The sequence below is a fragment of the Hibiscus syriacus genome, unplaced genomic scaffold (assembly GCF_006381635.1).
Source record: "Hibiscus syriacus cultivar Baekdansim isolate YM2019G1 unplaced genomic scaffold, ASM638163v2 tig00110388_pilon, whole genome shotgun sequence".
Taxonomy (NCBI): Eukaryota; Viridiplantae; Streptophyta; class Magnoliopsida; order Malvales; family Malvaceae; genus Hibiscus; species Hibiscus syriacus.
In genome coordinates this window covers 280,618-297,460 of record NW_024062718.1, presented here as the reverse complement: position 1 = coordinate 297,460, position 16,843 = coordinate 280,618, and the positions used below count along the sequence as shown (strand labels likewise).

Below are 16,843 nucleotides of genomic sequence, written 5' to 3'. Positions count from 1 at the left end.
GATGTATAGTTGAGTAACTATTTTATAACTTTTAACAATCAGGACTTAAAAAAACATCCTATAATCGAGGAATCATTTATGTATTTTACATAAAAGAATAATATAATATATTTTTATTAATTTAAGGAGATTATAATACAAAATAATATAATAATTTATAAAATTATTATTTTTAATTAATTTAGAGTAAATACAAAATAATATTTGTTTAAAAATAACTTTTAATTATTTAAAATTAAACACTAAAATTCATAACATTCATCATGTTCGAGTCTAAAATATCAAAAAAAAATATCAATTTCTTTACGTATTTTATTTTTAATACTTATACATTCGATCAAACAAGAAAGATCATTTTGTTTTTGTAACACTCTATCGATTAGTTAATAAACTAAATATAATTTAATTATAATTTCCACGTGTCGAATTGACGCAATACCAACAAAACATGGATGAAAACAAAACAAAACAAAAAATCAAAATTATCCACCGATTTTTATTTTCTTTTTTCCTTTTCTTTCAACATGATAATAGATTTCGATATTAAAATGAAATGTTATTATTGTATTGATTTTTAATTCAAACTTTGTTTGAAAGAGGAAAAAGAAAAGGTAAAACTAAGGATTGAATGAAGTAATCTGGCGAAACAGACAACGTTGTATTTCCGACGAAAATAGGAAATAATATTGAACGATGTCGTCGCCGGACATTGCTTCAATCTTGGAAAACTCGAGGGAACTCGATCGGTTGAAGAAAGACCAAGAGGAGGTGCTTGTTGAAATCAACAAGCTTCACAAGAAGCTCCAAGCGAGTAATTTTTCTCAACTTCATTTTATCCCTTAAGCTTCAAATTTTATGATCTTGGTTTGTTCTATATTATCAAAATATGGGTTTTTAACGCTTTTGAGTTGTTTGGCTCTCTGGGTTTTTTTGTTTTTTTTTTACAATACTTTTTTAGGTAGGTTTAGTTTTAAAAGAGGTTAAAGCTCGTTGATGATGGATTTTATTGGATAAGGGAGTTATTTCCGTTATACATTATTATTGCCGATTGTTTTCATTTATGATTCTCTTTTTGTTTGTTTATTGAAGAAAAAAGGACAGGAGTAATGTGATCAAATAGGAAAGGAATAGTTTTTCTTTGTAGTTTGACCCGTGACCTGGTTTAAAACTTAACTTGAATCTAAGTTGTGGTTTAAACTTTATAGATAGCAAGTGTTTAAGGTAATTTCGGTGCGAAAATTTTGCCTTTTTGATTGAAAAATATGCCATTTACCTGAAATGGCTGCTCAGGGTGCTAAGTTTTCATGGAGAAGGAAATTGTGTTGTTTAACTCATTACATACTTGTAAATCCATATTGAGAGTGGTTGGTTTTGTATGCATGTAGAACAATTTATAATTACCTTGTAGCCAGTGAGCATTGAAATATCCCATTTAGTTGCTTTAATTCAGATTTCATTATATCATATCATAAACCTGATCCTGATATCTATTTTGCAAAAATGTTTTGATTGATTTAGTTGAGAATGTTAGCATGAAAGAGGTCCGGATTCAGAATATTCGAAAAATTTAACAGCTAATTGTATTTAATTGCAACAACACAGTAAATGAAGAACTTTGTTGTCGATTCATTGGGGTTTAAGGTTGATCTGTGGTTTCTTGGATTATAGAAGAAGTATCATAGAAGGAATTTTGAGATCCATAGTCATTACCAGTTAAAAGCTATATTTGGAATCCACACAGGATGCATCATTTTGAATCTTGGGGAATCTATCATAGAAGTGATTTATTACACCTTTAATGGTTAGAAAACTTGCCGAAACCCCCTGGATGTAAATGATTAAGTTTTATTTTATCGACTTAAGAGTAGTTTTCTTTCTTGTTTTACTTTATTTTTCATGTTCTTTATTAGTTGTTACTGATGGTTTTTGCTAATTTTGAACTTTTTTATACCTATGAAGCTCCCTAGGTAGTTGAGAAACCTGGTGATTCTTCATTATCAAGGCTAAAAAGTTTATATATTCAAGCTAGAGATCTTTCAGAGAGAGAAGTAGCGTACACCCATTATCTCTATTTAAGACTTCTATCATTTTCTTTATACTTAGCGATGAACTTTCTGGTTTGGTTCGGCAGGACTTACATGATTCTGATCTCCCTATTCAGTCGTTTATGAATATCCACTGTTTTGGCATTGATACAGGATTTCCAGCTCGTTACTAGGTCAACTTGACACTTTTCTGCCATCTGGACCTCCAGGACATCAACGGAGAAAAATGGGTGCGTGCTACCCACCATATCTGTATGAGACATTTTGGTTGCTTTTCAACATCTGTATCGAGATCTCTCTTTTCGTGACGATATTCAGGGATCTTAATACTTGCATTCTTATAATGCTTAGGTTAAGGTCCTCTCGTGACCATCTTGGCAGTTGGCTGAACTTATTAGTAAACTTGCGGAAGCATTCGCTTTAGTTATGTAGCAGTTAAAGAGGATATTAAGATATAGCTGTAATTTTCTGCAGTTTGATTTTATCCGGCTTATTCTGTTTCTCTCTTTCCTAGACTCGGCAATTAGTTGAAACTATGAAGTGTTTATGATCTTTCCATTCTTTCGGATCTAGAAGGTTGAATAGCATGTGGCAAAACAGAAGTCATTTTCATGTGTAGATTTGAGATGCTAGAACGACCTAATCTGAACATCCTATTTATGTAGCTAACATTAAACAAATTGCAGATGGTACTGATCAGAAAAGGAAAAGAATGAAATCTGACTCAGATATCTCTCGTATTTCTCCTTCTATGCGGAGTCATATTGAGGCTTGTGTTAGTCTCAAAGATGAACAGGCAAGCTTGTAGACCATAGTGGTCCATGCAGCTGTCACAATTTATTTGATTGTTGTTTTTTGTTCTTGGACCTAATTTACTTTTCCTTCCCTCTTGTACTCAGGTAGCTGCAAGAGTCACCTCGGATGCTGAGAAGGATGAGTGGTTTGTTGTTAAAGTAATAAATTTTGATGAGAAAACAAAAGAGTAAGTACGGTTCATATAGGACATTTCATTTTGGCTGGTGCGAGAATTCCATTTAGAATCCTTTTTTATTCTTGTTTGTAAGTTGAATCTCCATTTGCAGATTTGAAGTACTCGATGAGGAGCCAGGTGATGATGAAGAGGGTGGTGTCCAAAGGTAAGCTTTTATGCTTCATTCTATATCTTTTTTGTTCATATTCATTACTTTTTGGTCCAGGGGACCACCATGTTTTATTTGTTATGATGATTGAGACAGAAATTTGCGATCATATCAAGGGTTCAAACTTCTTATTTCTGTTTTTCAATATTTTATATGGCTGGAATTAGTTGATCCAGAAAATCTCGATTTCTGTTATTGCGATTTCAGGAAGTACAAGCTGCATGCATCTTGCATTATACCGTTCCCCAAGCGGAACGATCCTTCTAGTACTCAAGAATTCCCTGCTGGGAGACATGTTTTGGCCGTTTATCTGGGAACAACTGCACTCTATAAAGCAACTGTCATCAGTACACCTCGAAAGGTGACTACGCCGGTCATCACCGTCATCATTCAATACCCAATATATATACTTTTGGATTATTTTGTGTTGTTTATGTTCTTTTATACATTTGCTAAAGCAATAAACTAACTATGAATCTTCGTGTACATATTCGTGGGGGTTATTCAACGTATCTTATCTTTCCAGAGGAAATCAGATGAGTAAGTAACATCCTCCATTCCGGCGACTAAAATCCAGTGTTGTTTTTCCCGTTTGTGTTCTCATTTTGTTAATCTTCCCCATAAAACGGTATAATTATTATTAGTAATAATAATCTATAATTTGTTATGTTGCTTGAATGCATGGCCATCTTTTTCGTTATCATTTAGGTATTTACTGGAATTTGATGATGATGAAGAAGATGGAGCTTTGCCGCAGAGGACGGTACCATTTCGCAGAGTGGTTCCATTGCCGGAAGGACATAGACAATGAGATTTGTGTATAAAAATGTGTATAATAATCTAGAGTTGGCGTTTTAAACATGATAACGGACCCTGATTTTCATGTATGGGATTAGTAATGGAAGATTGACAACTTATATCCAATTTTGTTAATGCTTTCATCAGTAGTAAGTTAGGGTTGCCATTGCATTCGGAGTCGAGCATTATCATTGATGCATTTTCCTTGAGTAAGCAAATCTCGACGTATATAGGCATGTGTTATTTTGTTTCCTTAAAACTCTATCTTCTTTGTGGAACTTTTTTTTTGCATGGGTGACCAAATCTCCTGTGTTTTCTTCTCTTTTTTCTCTCTTTCAAGAAATCAGTTCAGGTTTCAGGTAAATCAATCGTTTTTCTTTAAACCCTTTAAAGGTTTTTTTCTAATAGTATTTTGTTTTTCTCGGGACCTGTTTGTTTCCTACGATTCTGTGGAAGGAGAGAGCTTTTTGAGGGACAACAGATGAGTGAATTACTTTGCTTTTGTTGCAAGTCTATTGAGCCTCATTACATTGATGCCTTCTACCAGGTCTTTTCCAGTAAAAAAATGTTTACAAATACATATGAAAATTAGAAAACATGATGTAAAATTAATACTGGTTTAGGTACTTAAACAATAACATATCCTCGAGTGTATCAGAAAATAATCACCTACAAAGCTCTTCTTTCCAAGGGTTATGGATATTTGCAGCAACCAGCTGGCAGTATATTTTATATAGCTTCATCCACATTCCACAAGATGACAATTCTTCTTCATCTTTGGTCCTCTAGTCCCATTTCAAAATTTCAGGGAAAACATAAATCTTCATCTCAAATGCTTATCTTTCTTCCTCTTACATGAGTGGTTAGAACTTTCCAGTTTGCAACTAACGAAAAGGAAAAAAAGAAATATACATCGGTTATAGAGAGACAGACAACTTTTTGTATATAAGTTATGAATACGAGTCGCATTCAACACAATCAGACTATGTTACTTGGATTAAGATTATATAAGTGTCAAATACGAGTACGTGTCCTATATGGATATTTTCAACTTTTTGTATATATTTGGTGGGTCATATTATCATATACCAATTTCCAAATGTCCCAATATGACGACTCAGAGAAATATAGAAATCAGCAAATGCAGGGATTAAAGTACACCGACCACCAGAAATCAAGGGGAGACTGGGTTAAGAAAATACCCGGGAGGGAAAAAGATGTAAATTCAGATTGTCATAAACCCATCATCACTCAACTTCTTTCGTGCAATCAACATTCTTTCATCACCAACAGAGAGAGCATCGGTCGCTGGTTTAACTTCGGATAACCAGCCATCCCACCGCAATGCAGGGATAAATTTCTGGATATGATTTATTACTGTGCTTTTATCCCTCATTATGACAAACCCACCTGGCCTCAGTATCCTATCCATTTCGATCAAGAGATCCTCTGCACTACAACCATGCTCCTCAATCTCAGAAAAGACTGCCCAGGCATGAAGAAGATCATATGTTCTTGGGTATGTAGAAAAAGCTTCGCACCTACAAAGGCAAAGGTCAAAGTATGGTGCATAGTTAGGGCAGGGAAAATGACTAGACACATCTGATTATCAGAAAAATGATACATGAAAAGAAGATGAGGAAGATGGAATTAAGAATGTATCAATATATGAAAGTCATACCAATCATGAACAGTACCAATCAGGCCTCGGTCATAAATAATTTTCAATCTTGCAGACATTTTAGTGGGAGCAACATTCATTACCCAGACATCTTTATCTTTAAGGGCAGCAGCAAAACCCCCAAGGTTTGAATTCATATCCATGATATTTCTGAGGGAATTCTTCTCTATAACAGATTTCATCTGCTTCCAGTATCCAATTACTCTAGAATGCCATATTCTCTGTATCATAAGTGTATCTCAGTCACCAAAATTCAAGGCTATATAGTGGAAAGTAACAAAAAAAAATCTAGATGAAGAAGAGATAACTACAGCACATGATATTTCCCTATGATCTTAGAAACTTACAGTATCTTCAAGGAATTCCTCAGCACTAACACCAATTTCTTGAAGGCGAGGTGGTGCTGCAGTAAGCCTTTGTGGCCAAGGACGTAGTCCACTCCCTCTTTCTTTGTGCATCTCTGTAGCATCAAACAAGAGTTGAGTTCACCCTTAAGAGTTCGGATTATGTTTCCATTTTTGTGGGCAGTAAAACACTCTCATATTGTTATTGACGTAATAGGTGATCATTTATGAAGATAAACCATATGAAATGTCCATCGACCAGTAAATAGAATGTAGAATAAGAACGCATTCTGCAATTATCAATACCATTTTATGCATGGTGGTTCTACTTACTTGCAGAGTAAGGAGGGATGCATGCCTTCATAGACACATTCCAACTGGCATCTGGGTCATCGCCAGAACTGCACAAAGGAGGCTGAGTCCCAGGATCTCTCTTCAAGTAACAACTATTACTCAGAGGCTTAGACCATATAACAGTTTGGCCTCGCTTTGCAGCAACTTTCCAGCACATTCTTTTCAAAAGGCTGTACATTGCATTCCAGATCTTTCTATTTTCTGGGTCTTGTTCATAAGCTTCAGGAGAAGAATATGCAAAGTACCCTCCTGGTCTCAGTAACCTATCAAGTTCCAATAGGAGAATACCGTCTCTCTGAAGCCAGTCTATTCGGCATCGGGAACAATGAGCTAGCTCAAACGATCTGCTTGGATATGGAAGCCTTTTTGTTCCAAACACACCAAGTGTTGAAGGGATACCCCTTTCTAACGCAAATTGTATTTGATTCTCATGTACATCATTAGGTGCAAGGGACATGACTATAATACCAAGCGGTAGGAGATAGGCTCCAAAACTTGCAACTCCACATCCCACATCAAGAACATTTCGTATATGTCCACCATTGTGAAGTTTATCACCAGGAAATTTCAGCATCTACACAAATAAAATGATTCACCATCAAGCCATAAACATTGAAATTATTAAGGTCAGTCAATATAAGAATCATTAACCCAGTAAACCAGTAACATATACCTGAGCAAGACCAACGATATACTTATCAGCACCATCATGAAAATGGGTTCCACCACCAGGAAACTTTATTTTCCCCATCAACAATCATCCAATGTTGGTCCGATTTCTCCTCCGCAAGATGTGTGTGGGGAATATTAGCTTTCCACACTTCATCTCTACTAGTAGGCCATCTTATAGGGATCTGAAATTCTAACATCAATTACTTTGGTATTGAAACTAACAAAGTTACATCAAGCCAAACTCTTAGGCTTAGCAGAAAGAACTATCACAAACCTTGTAACCTTTCGGTGGCGGAATTAAGCAATTGTAACGTCGCTCCGGCGGCGGACAATGCCGCTCATAGTGTTCCATTACTGACAAATTAGGCTTTAATTTCAACTGGTATATAAGGTTTCTATCTAAGCAGGGTATCAACTCAGAATATTTTATGTCACATATCTGTAACTCATAAAACACCATCATTTAGCCAAAGTAATAAATAAAATCCAAAGAAACACAATGCAGTTTGCCATATAAAGAAAAAAAAACACATGGAAAATAAAAGAAACAAGAACTATCTTTAATGAAATAAAGGACTAAAAAGAAAAGAAAAATTCGACTAACAAAAATGCAATACTTACAGGGATGCTTTTAGGAGCTTCCGGATAGTACCTTTGCCCGTTAAGCAAATCAACCAAATCCCTGTGCCTTGAAAACCGACCAAAAACCGGGTCGGATCCATCCAACAGAGAACCATTTTCATCGGATCTCCTCGACCCAGGAGCAAATGAAGAGCCATAGTACAAACAAACGAATCCAAGAACCGCAATTAAACCGATTAAATATATGTTAATAGTTTCGTAGTATGAATTTGGTATTTCTTTTGCTTCATTTTGTGACATGAAAACCCCAAATTCGACACGATCCAAAACTAAAACCCTAAAAATAAATTCCTTTTAAATTTTCTCGGTTGAGTGTTGAAATGAGAGTGAGTCTGAGTGAGAGAGCTAAGGAGAAGCTCTGTCCTCCCAGATTTAGCTGAGCTGATATTTAGCGGGATCGAATTAAAGAGGATCCGTTGATTTTTTTTTTTACGGTTCCTACGAATAATTGTCTGCGGTCAAGTTGATTCGTCTGAAAAACATATAACCAATAATATGATTACATGTGGTAATAAATAGGAGGTCAGCGTTTGTATTTGACTGAGAAATGACTTGAGGAGGTTTGAAAGGTCTTTTTATATGTAGTGGTTTTATTACAGTCTTACGCGTTATAGAGAACGTGCTAGGTACGGTCAAATTGAAATACACCGTGCTCTACACGAAGTATATGAGAGAATGAAAGATTAGGTTGACGTTTCTGTTCTTTGGAATTGTGTAACCGGACAAGATTCTATGATCGGCTTTTGCTTGGGAAGTGGTTTTAATTTGATTCTCCCATTTCTAGTATTTTCTAAAATATAATTACATATTCAATTAATTTTTTTTTAATTATCTAACGTAATTATAAGATAATAGTTTTTATAAATTTATTAATTATTAATAATGTACATATTTTGCATATGTAATTATTTAAACACATGACCTTAAGAAATAACAATATTTCATTGTAGAGATGCTTAATGAATTGAGCAGCTTGTTAGTTACTCAAACTCGATTCGGTTAAAACTCAGTCAACGTTCAACTTGTGTTAACTGGAATCAAATTTGAGTTCTACGAGACCTTAACGAGTTGAATCGAGCAATGTTCAACTTGACTCAATAAGTTTGTGAGTAATTAGTTACTTTTTTATATTTTTAATAGTTATCTTAAAAAATCATTTTATTAAAAAAATATATTTAGTATTTACTAGTTTATTGATAGATAATTGTCGTAATCGTCCTTCGGGATAACCTAAAATTGGGCTTCGACTTAAATAAATGTGTTAGAGTCGTCACCGATCATTTAAAATTAGGTTGATCGAATACCTTAATTTATCGTCTTACCTGATCCACGTTTTACCATAAATATATTGATTCGGAAGTCGATCACAGTCAATGAAGAATTAGAACTCTTGTATTGTCCATTCGGTACCAATTTAATTTTTCGATTGTCTTAATTGCGAAAATTAAAAGTTAAATTAAATTTTGAATTCGATCTGAATTACTTACCTTTGATCGATTAAAATTACCACTAGAAGGTGGAAAACATTAGATCATAAACTAAAGTAAATATTAAATAAATCAAAGAAGAAGAAAAAGGTTAAAAACAATGTTAAAAGAGACAAATAAAATAAAAACAAAGTAAAATAAAATAAAATGAAGAAAATATTAAATTTAAAAGAAATAAATAAAAATATATTAAAGAAAAAACGTTAAAAAAGAAATATAAAAATGAGGAACATGTCGAAATCGAAAGAAAGTAACAAAAATTAAATGATAAAAAATGGGGGTTAAAATACAAAATATGAGAAATATAATCCAGGATTAAATCGAAATAATTCAAAATTCAAAGGTCAATTTATAACAGGTGACTAAAATGAATTACACATTAAAGTATCAGAGACTGCAAAAAAAATTAACTATTTTATATTTACAAAGTAGCCCTCCTTATAAGTAGCCCAAAAATCTCAAAAAAAATAATATCATCATCATTCCTAAAAAATAAACCCCTTCCCTTCCCTAAATGCTCTCAACTCAAGCTTTGGTTGGTCTAAGACCAGCCACCCGCCGGTGTCAAACTGCTGCTCCGGCCATTACCCCCGGTGGACGGAAAAATCCAAACTATACTGAAATATTCCCCTCAACACTCCAAAACTAAACCCGAACCTCAAACTCCCAAAATAAACCTCAAATAACGTAGATCTAAGAAAAACCGGTCGGTTTTTACCTTAGTTCAACGATGGCTTCTCGCTTTCCAAACGATCAATTTCCTTTTTCGGTGACGCTGATCCTATTTTCGGGGCCTAAAAATGCCTTGCTCGGCGTTTGTTTCGGTTCTTTTGCTTGGTATTTTTTTGTTTTGGCCGAATGTTTTTTTTGCTTTTGTTGTTTTGGTGATTGTTTCTTTGCTCGATTGGCTTTGTTGTTCGTTTGGTTTTCTCTGTTTTGTTGCTCCAGATGATTTTTGTTGTCCTTGTTGTCTCGGTTGTACAGGTTTTTATAGAGCCCTGTCGGGGTTGTTTCCGGCTACGTCGAGGGAAGTTCTCCCCGTTTATGATTTACTAGGGTTATTAGGGTTGTTGACCTAGAGATTAGGGATAGTTCAATCCCGAATCTATCCTGATTCTCTTGCATGGATGATTTTTTGGCTTTTCCTTTGACGTTGTTTGCTTCGTGGCCGGAAATATCGGTCGGATATCTTGGTCGGTTGTTGCATGGCCCTCGGCCTTGTGGTTGGCGACGCGCGTTGGTATATGCTTCATAAGGTTTTGTAACCCTAGCTACCTTTCAATCTGGGCCAGTGATCCTTTGGCTGATCCTGTGGCTTTGGTGTTGTGGTGCCTTTAGCTAATGTAAAATCATATCTCGATGGGTCATGCGGCTTGTGCTTCGAACTGTTGGGCTCGCTCCATTTTAGTTGGGCCTTGTCGGGTTTTGCTGGGTCAAGCTACCCGGTTAGGCCCCCTAAACCTTTGTTAGACCTGTACTTTAATTTGGACATGTAAAAAAATGAAATTAAATAAATAAATAAAAATATTAAATAATAATATTAAAAATATATAATATTATATTTTCAAAAATTATATATTATATATGTTTCTAAAAAATCTCTTTTAAAAAACTATATATATTTTCAAAATATGTTTTTAAAATTATATTATATACGTTTTTAAAAATCATTTTTAAAACTATGTATATTATACGTTTTTCAAAAATGTGTTTTCAAAACTATATATTATATGTTTTCAAAATCATATTATATATTTTCAAAAATTGATTTTTTAAAAACTATATATAATATGTTTTCTAAAACGTTTTCTAAAAACTATATATTATATGTTTTCAAAAAATATTTTCAAGATTACATTATATTATTATATATATACTAAATAAGCCCCGAACAAAAATGAGTGACTACAATAATAAAAAAGATGTTAAATTATTATTTTAATAAAAAAGAAATATATTAAATTGTTATGTAATAATTCTTAATTTATTAGATTTTACTTATAGTTAAAAAAACAATGTAAAATTTCTAGTGAGTTTAACGAGCAATAAGTTATTTTAAGGGGCATGAGTCGGGCAAAATTTTATCGAGTTTAACAAGTAATGAGTCAAGTCGAACAATAGATTTTTTTAACGAGCACGAATCGAATATTGCTAAACTCACAATCAACTTGCTCAATAAATAGTCTTACTCCAATAAGATCACACAACAAGATAAAAATTAAATCAAATTCAAATCCATCCCATTTAATTTTTTTTCATCCATGTCTAACAATCTATTTTGTACTATTTATATTGTAAAATATAAAAAATTATGTTATTCAATTTAAATTCAAATCAACCTAAATTAATGTGAATAAAAAAATCTTAACTAAATTCGACCTGATTGAAATCATCGGCCACAGCCCAAAACGTGAAATGGATGGGTCCAAATTTTTGTAAATAACAATCTTACTTAAAATTGCCACCCTCCTCTGTCTTTGCACATCCCCTGCCGCCAAACAAGCCTCTCTCTCCCTCCGGTTCCTGACCCAAGCCCTCCGATATCTTCGAGTTTCCGACGGACCGGTAAATTAATTAAGGTAATTATTGAAACCCTAAATTTAACTTGAAGATTTCTACTTTACTCCTGATCTATTCGTTTATCTGGTCTCTGCTATTAGTTTCATCGAATTTGTTTAGAAGGTTTTTGTTTGGCGGAAATAGTGGACCTTTATCGCTGCTATTTTATGCTACACTGTTATTTGAGGTGTGGAATTTCGTTCACACCGATATTTGATGTCTTTACCGGTGGCGGACGGTGCCGCTATTTAGGGTATTTTGAAATCTGACGATGGGTTTACTGAAACTTACTAGGAAGCTTCAATGGCTGAAGAAGATAAACAAGTGGCTTATGATGATGATAAAGATGACGGCTTTGAAGATGAAACTAATATATCCGACAGCCAGAATAAGGAGAAGAAGAAAAAGATGAAATTGTTGAAGGAAGCAGCCGATGCTGATAATCGTGGGGTTTGTTATTTAAGCAGAGTTCCTCCGCATATGGATCATGTCAAACTACGCCAACTGCTTTCTCAGTATGGGGAAATACTTAGGATTTATCTCACTCCTTCCGGTTAGTAAATATAAGTGAAGTTCACTGCTCAAGAATTGGATTTTTCTTTAGTTATTATCTTTGCGGAAAAGGATTGGGTTTTATTAGTTTTGGTATTGCAGGTCATCAACCCCAAGTAAAGGGCAAACTCCCTAGACCCTCCAAGGCTCAAGAACAAGAATTTTCTGAAGGGTATTTCATGTGTAGTTTAACACGGTTTATTGTGATTTTTTAAAGATTTTAGTCTTTTTGTTTTTTCCTTAAAAGCTTGTAGATGTTGGGATGTTTCGGTTCAACGATGGGTTTATTGATTTTTCTGTAGGTGGGTTGAATTTGCTAGGAAAGGGATTGCAAAGAGGGTTGCGAATATGCTAAACGGTGAACAAATTGGTATGGAAATTAATTGCAATGTCTTATTTCTTTCTTTTAATTCATATCTATGTTGCTTGGACTGTTCGTTTTGCTTGAAATGTTCATGGTGGACTCAAAGTTTCCAACACATATTTGGAGATGGATTAGAGGCATAACACTCATACCCATATTCGACACTCATACCTGAAGCTGAGTAACATAGATGTTAGTATCTTGTGATGATGTGGTGTGTTCTTATGTTTGTGATCTTCTTTCTCCATGATCAGGTGGGAGGAAGAGGTCGTCTTTTTATTATGATCTTTGGAATATCAAATACTTGAGTAAATTCAAGTGGGACGATCTTACTGAAGAAATTGGTAACTTATCTGTTTATGCTTCTCTGTTTTGCAATGATTTTAGTGTTATATATATACAGATGTATGAATGTGTGATGTGTCTAAGTTGATTTCTTTTTTCATATAGCTTACAAGATCGCAATTCGGGAGCAGAAGCTAGCCTTAGAACTCTCTGCTGCCAAGAGGGAACGTGATTTCTATCTCTCAAAAGTTGACCAGTCCCGTGCCTTAAGTGCTATTAAAGAGCGAATGAAGAAGGTAAACAACTACATTTTTAATGCAACTCATTTCTTGCCATCAATGATAGTTGTGCATTCGATACATCTGCAATTGTACATGATGTTTCTTAGTCTTTTCTCGCACATATCACTCCAGTTCATGTTCTACTCTTAGGTGATATCACTTCTGTGGCTGAATTTCATGTGCATACTTCAATTTGTAATTGCCTTGAACAAAACCAAATATGTAATTTTTCATGCATGTTGAATTCCCCGGGTTTCCGACTTTCTACAGAAGCAAAAGGTGCAAGAGGAGTCTGGAATGAATTCTGAGATGCCTGTTACCCACAAGAAGGCAATTCGTCAATTCCGGCAGAAAAAGCCAGTTGCAGTTGATTCATCTCATGGCAAACCGCGTCTCTCCAAAGATGTTCTTGCTGCGGTAAGTGGTATTCAATAGACAAGTAAGCAACAACTGTATCTGTCTTTCGTAGTTTGTTCCCTGAAGCTTTCTTCCTATATTCATTGCAGATATTTGCTGGTTCTTAGTAATCAAGGGCTCAAAGTGCTAGGTTGGCACATAACGTGTGAAGAGTTGCATTCTGGTTTCAAGGATTTAATTGCAACCGTCTAGGTACTTCTCTGTTTATTGTTCAATTATTGTAATGTTCTCCTCTGGAGGCATTAGAAAGAGAAAATTTCCATGGAACATCAATGTAGAACAACAATTTCCTCGTATATTTTTGGTACGGTTTATCTGAATATGAAACAATTTTGGACGAGGACTCATCTTGCCGGATTTCTGTTCTGTTTCTAGCATCATTTAGTTTATCCTTGCAGTGGTGGTAATTGTGCAAAAACTGGAATTATGCATAATACAATGCAAATGACTTGAATCAAATTAAAACAAGACGAACATGTGATTTCCGAGTTTGGTACAAAGAAAAAATGATAATAACTAGTCCTATACGTTCCATGTTCTTGCTAATGGAACATCGCCTTTAAGAATATATGAATCAAAGCAATGTGATGAGAAATGAATTGGATTAAAGGATCAAATACAGGCACGTATTATTTTGCCTACTGACTGCAACAGATACCTCTCCGACCAGGGTTTCCGTCTCTTGCACCGGTTATACCTTGTCCACGTCCTAGGCCAATCTTGATGCCAGATGACTGCATTCAGTTCCATGAATCGGTCTTTCAAGTGAGATATACTTCGGAGTTCTTATGAAAGGAAAATAATGACGCTGAAACCATCTAAGGATTATCGTATATCTAGAATGTTTTTGGAAGATTATATTCTTATACCTGTAGCCTATTTCTGGATGATCGGAAAAACATAACTCTTGAGATCCTTTAATTAAAGCGGTTTCGATCATTTCCTCATCGGAAACGTCAAAGATCCCTTCTTTAATGTTCTAAAGTATCTTTGCAGCAGTAATGATGAAGGCCTACAAGATAATATAAAATTTTCATTTGAACATTCATTAAACGGAAATATAAAGCAATAGTGTGCTATATTTAGAAGGTTGTATCCTCGAATTCATGTAAGATATAGATGTTGAACATATATACTAAAAGAAAAAAATAAAAATGTTGAAACAACATAGATATGATCGGGCTACTTTTACCTCGGCATTTTGAGATGTCCTTGCAGATGTTTCCAATAATAAAAGCCCATTTTCCTTTGCAAACTTCTCACCGTCTTCTTTGCTAATTGCTCTCCGTTGAGAAAGATCACACTTGTTTCCGATCACCATGACCGCCATGTTTGGATTCCCATGCTGTCGAGCATCCTCCAACCAGCTCATCAGATGATTAAACGTCTCTCTCCCGATCCAACCGTATAACTTTGCAGTTCAGTTTCAAAAGTTAACTCGTGTCTGACATATATTCAAATATGAGTGCGACATTATTAAAAGAATTGAACATACCAATATCAGATACATCAATTTCTAATTCTTACACCCGAGTCGAGGCACTACAGCTTCAAAACCCATTACTTAAGCAGAGTAAGACAAATTGGTATCTCACCTGGTTATATCATAGACCATAAGGGCTCCTGCAGCTACTCTCTAGTAAGATCTGGTGATGGATCTGAAGGATTCTTGCCCAGCCTGAAATATATATATATATATATAGCTAAAATATTCATCTAATCATTGAATAATGGAAGAAAAAAATGATCAAACACAACCAACAAAAAACCTTATAATCAAAGATAAAAAGAAGCCATTGAATTCATTAACAATAAGCTACATTTCATTTGGTTCCACATTTCTTGTGTAGGAAGCAACTACCAAATGAATAAAATTTTCTCCTTTTAATGGAGTTATAGGAAACAAATGACCAAATACCTGTGTCTCGTGCAGCTGGATATAGAAATGAGATATGATATATGAACTTAAGAAAACTTGATCAAACACAAATTCGTATCTAACATTCGCATCCGAATATGAGTAAATGCCTCAAACCATAAACAAACTCAATACCAAATCATTCCACAGGAAAAAAGTTAATTCCTACGAAATTCTACTCCAAAATAAACCCATATTTCTGTCACCATCTTCTTTGGAATCCTAAACTAATTTCATCTATACCTAATAGCCAAGAACAACATTAATTTTAAACACCCTTTTCCCTAAACAGCCAAAGAAAACACAAAAATAGTATATTTTAACAGAATCTCCTAAGTGATTAACTTTTATTCATACCCAGCAGCTGAAAATGGTAAAGGCTTTTAATACTTTTATTTTCACCAAAAAGAACAAAGAAAAAAAGAAGCATCGTACCGTATCCCAGATTTGAAGCTTGATGGGTCTGTCATCAATGGAGACGATCCGAGCACCGAATTCAACACCGATGGTTAGATCATGTACCGGCTGGAATCTCTTGTCCGTAAACTGCAATAGCAAACACGATTTTCGCACGCCTGCCTGCACCACATACAAATCAAACCCCGTAAACAATTTAACAAAGAAACCCAAATGGGGAGAGATTTAGGCAGAGATGAATATATTGACGATTGACGAACCAGTATCACCGATGATAATGTACTTGAAAAGATAGTCGTACGCCATGGTTCTATACGACGACGTCTCGACCTTCGTTGCTTGGTTCAAGTTTTGGTTTTTGTTTTCATGGAGATTTTGTTTTTCTTTTATCCCTTTAATTTGATACTCTGAAATAATTAATCAACCAATCAAAGTAGTAGGATGATGGTTATTTTTTCAAGTATGAATTTGTTTGTATTTTCATGCATTGCACATATTAATTATTCTTATAATTAAAAAATATATATTTATATGAATATAGTTATAAAATATGAGAAAAAATGAATTAATAAAAATATAATATTTATCTACTTTAAATAAACGATTAAATTTATAATAAAAATTTAATTAACAACTATACATAAAATAAAACAAAATTCATATTTTTTTTTTAAAAATAATGTAAATAAAAATTCAAGATTAATACATAATATATATATATATATAATGTAAATAAAAATAATACTCACAAAACATATAATCATATTTTTACTGAAGAAAAAATTATCTTAATTTATTTGGATTTTTAGAATTTAGATGAAGTTAATATAATATACAAAATTTTAGAATTAAATCTTTATATTGATATTCTAACTAAAATTCAATGAT

The 16,843-nt window shown here is 34.0% G+C and overlaps 1 protein-coding gene, 1 long non-coding RNA gene and 2 pseudogenes across 2 annotated transcripts; 2 read left to right on the top strand and 2 right to left on the bottom strand.

Moving 5' to 3' along the window:
- Positions 1-578: 578 nt before the first annotated feature.
- Positions 579-4,119, top strand: LOC120122997 (annotated as a pseudogene).
- Positions 4,120-5,034: 915 nt separating this feature from the next.
- Positions 5,035-8,113, bottom strand: LOC120122856 (annotated as a pseudogene).
- A 3,505-nt stretch (positions 8,114-11,618) lies between these two features.
- LOC120123042 (activator of basal transcription 1) lies at positions 11,619-13,963 on the top strand (the record flags this gene model as incomplete). Its single annotated transcript, XM_039142053.1, has 8 exons — positions 11,619-11,741; positions 12,016-12,274; positions 12,376-12,445; positions 12,576-12,643; positions 12,892-12,981; positions 13,088-13,218; positions 13,474-13,620; positions 13,710-13,963. Coding segments are annotated over 8 exons (906 nt in total), but the record flags the coding sequence as incomplete, so codon positions are not given.
- Positions 13,964-14,098: 135 nt separating this feature from the next.
- LOC120122974 lies at positions 14,099-16,297 on the bottom strand. The gene is made up of 6 exons (XR_005516143.1): positions 16,216-16,297; positions 15,974-16,113; positions 15,216-15,298; positions 14,813-15,064; positions 14,490-14,632; positions 14,099-14,354 (listed from the first exon to the last, which is right to left on the bottom strand). It is a non-coding gene; the product is annotated as an uncharacterized LOC120122974 (long non-coding RNA).
- Between the last annotated feature and the right edge of the window lie 546 nt (positions 16,298-16,843).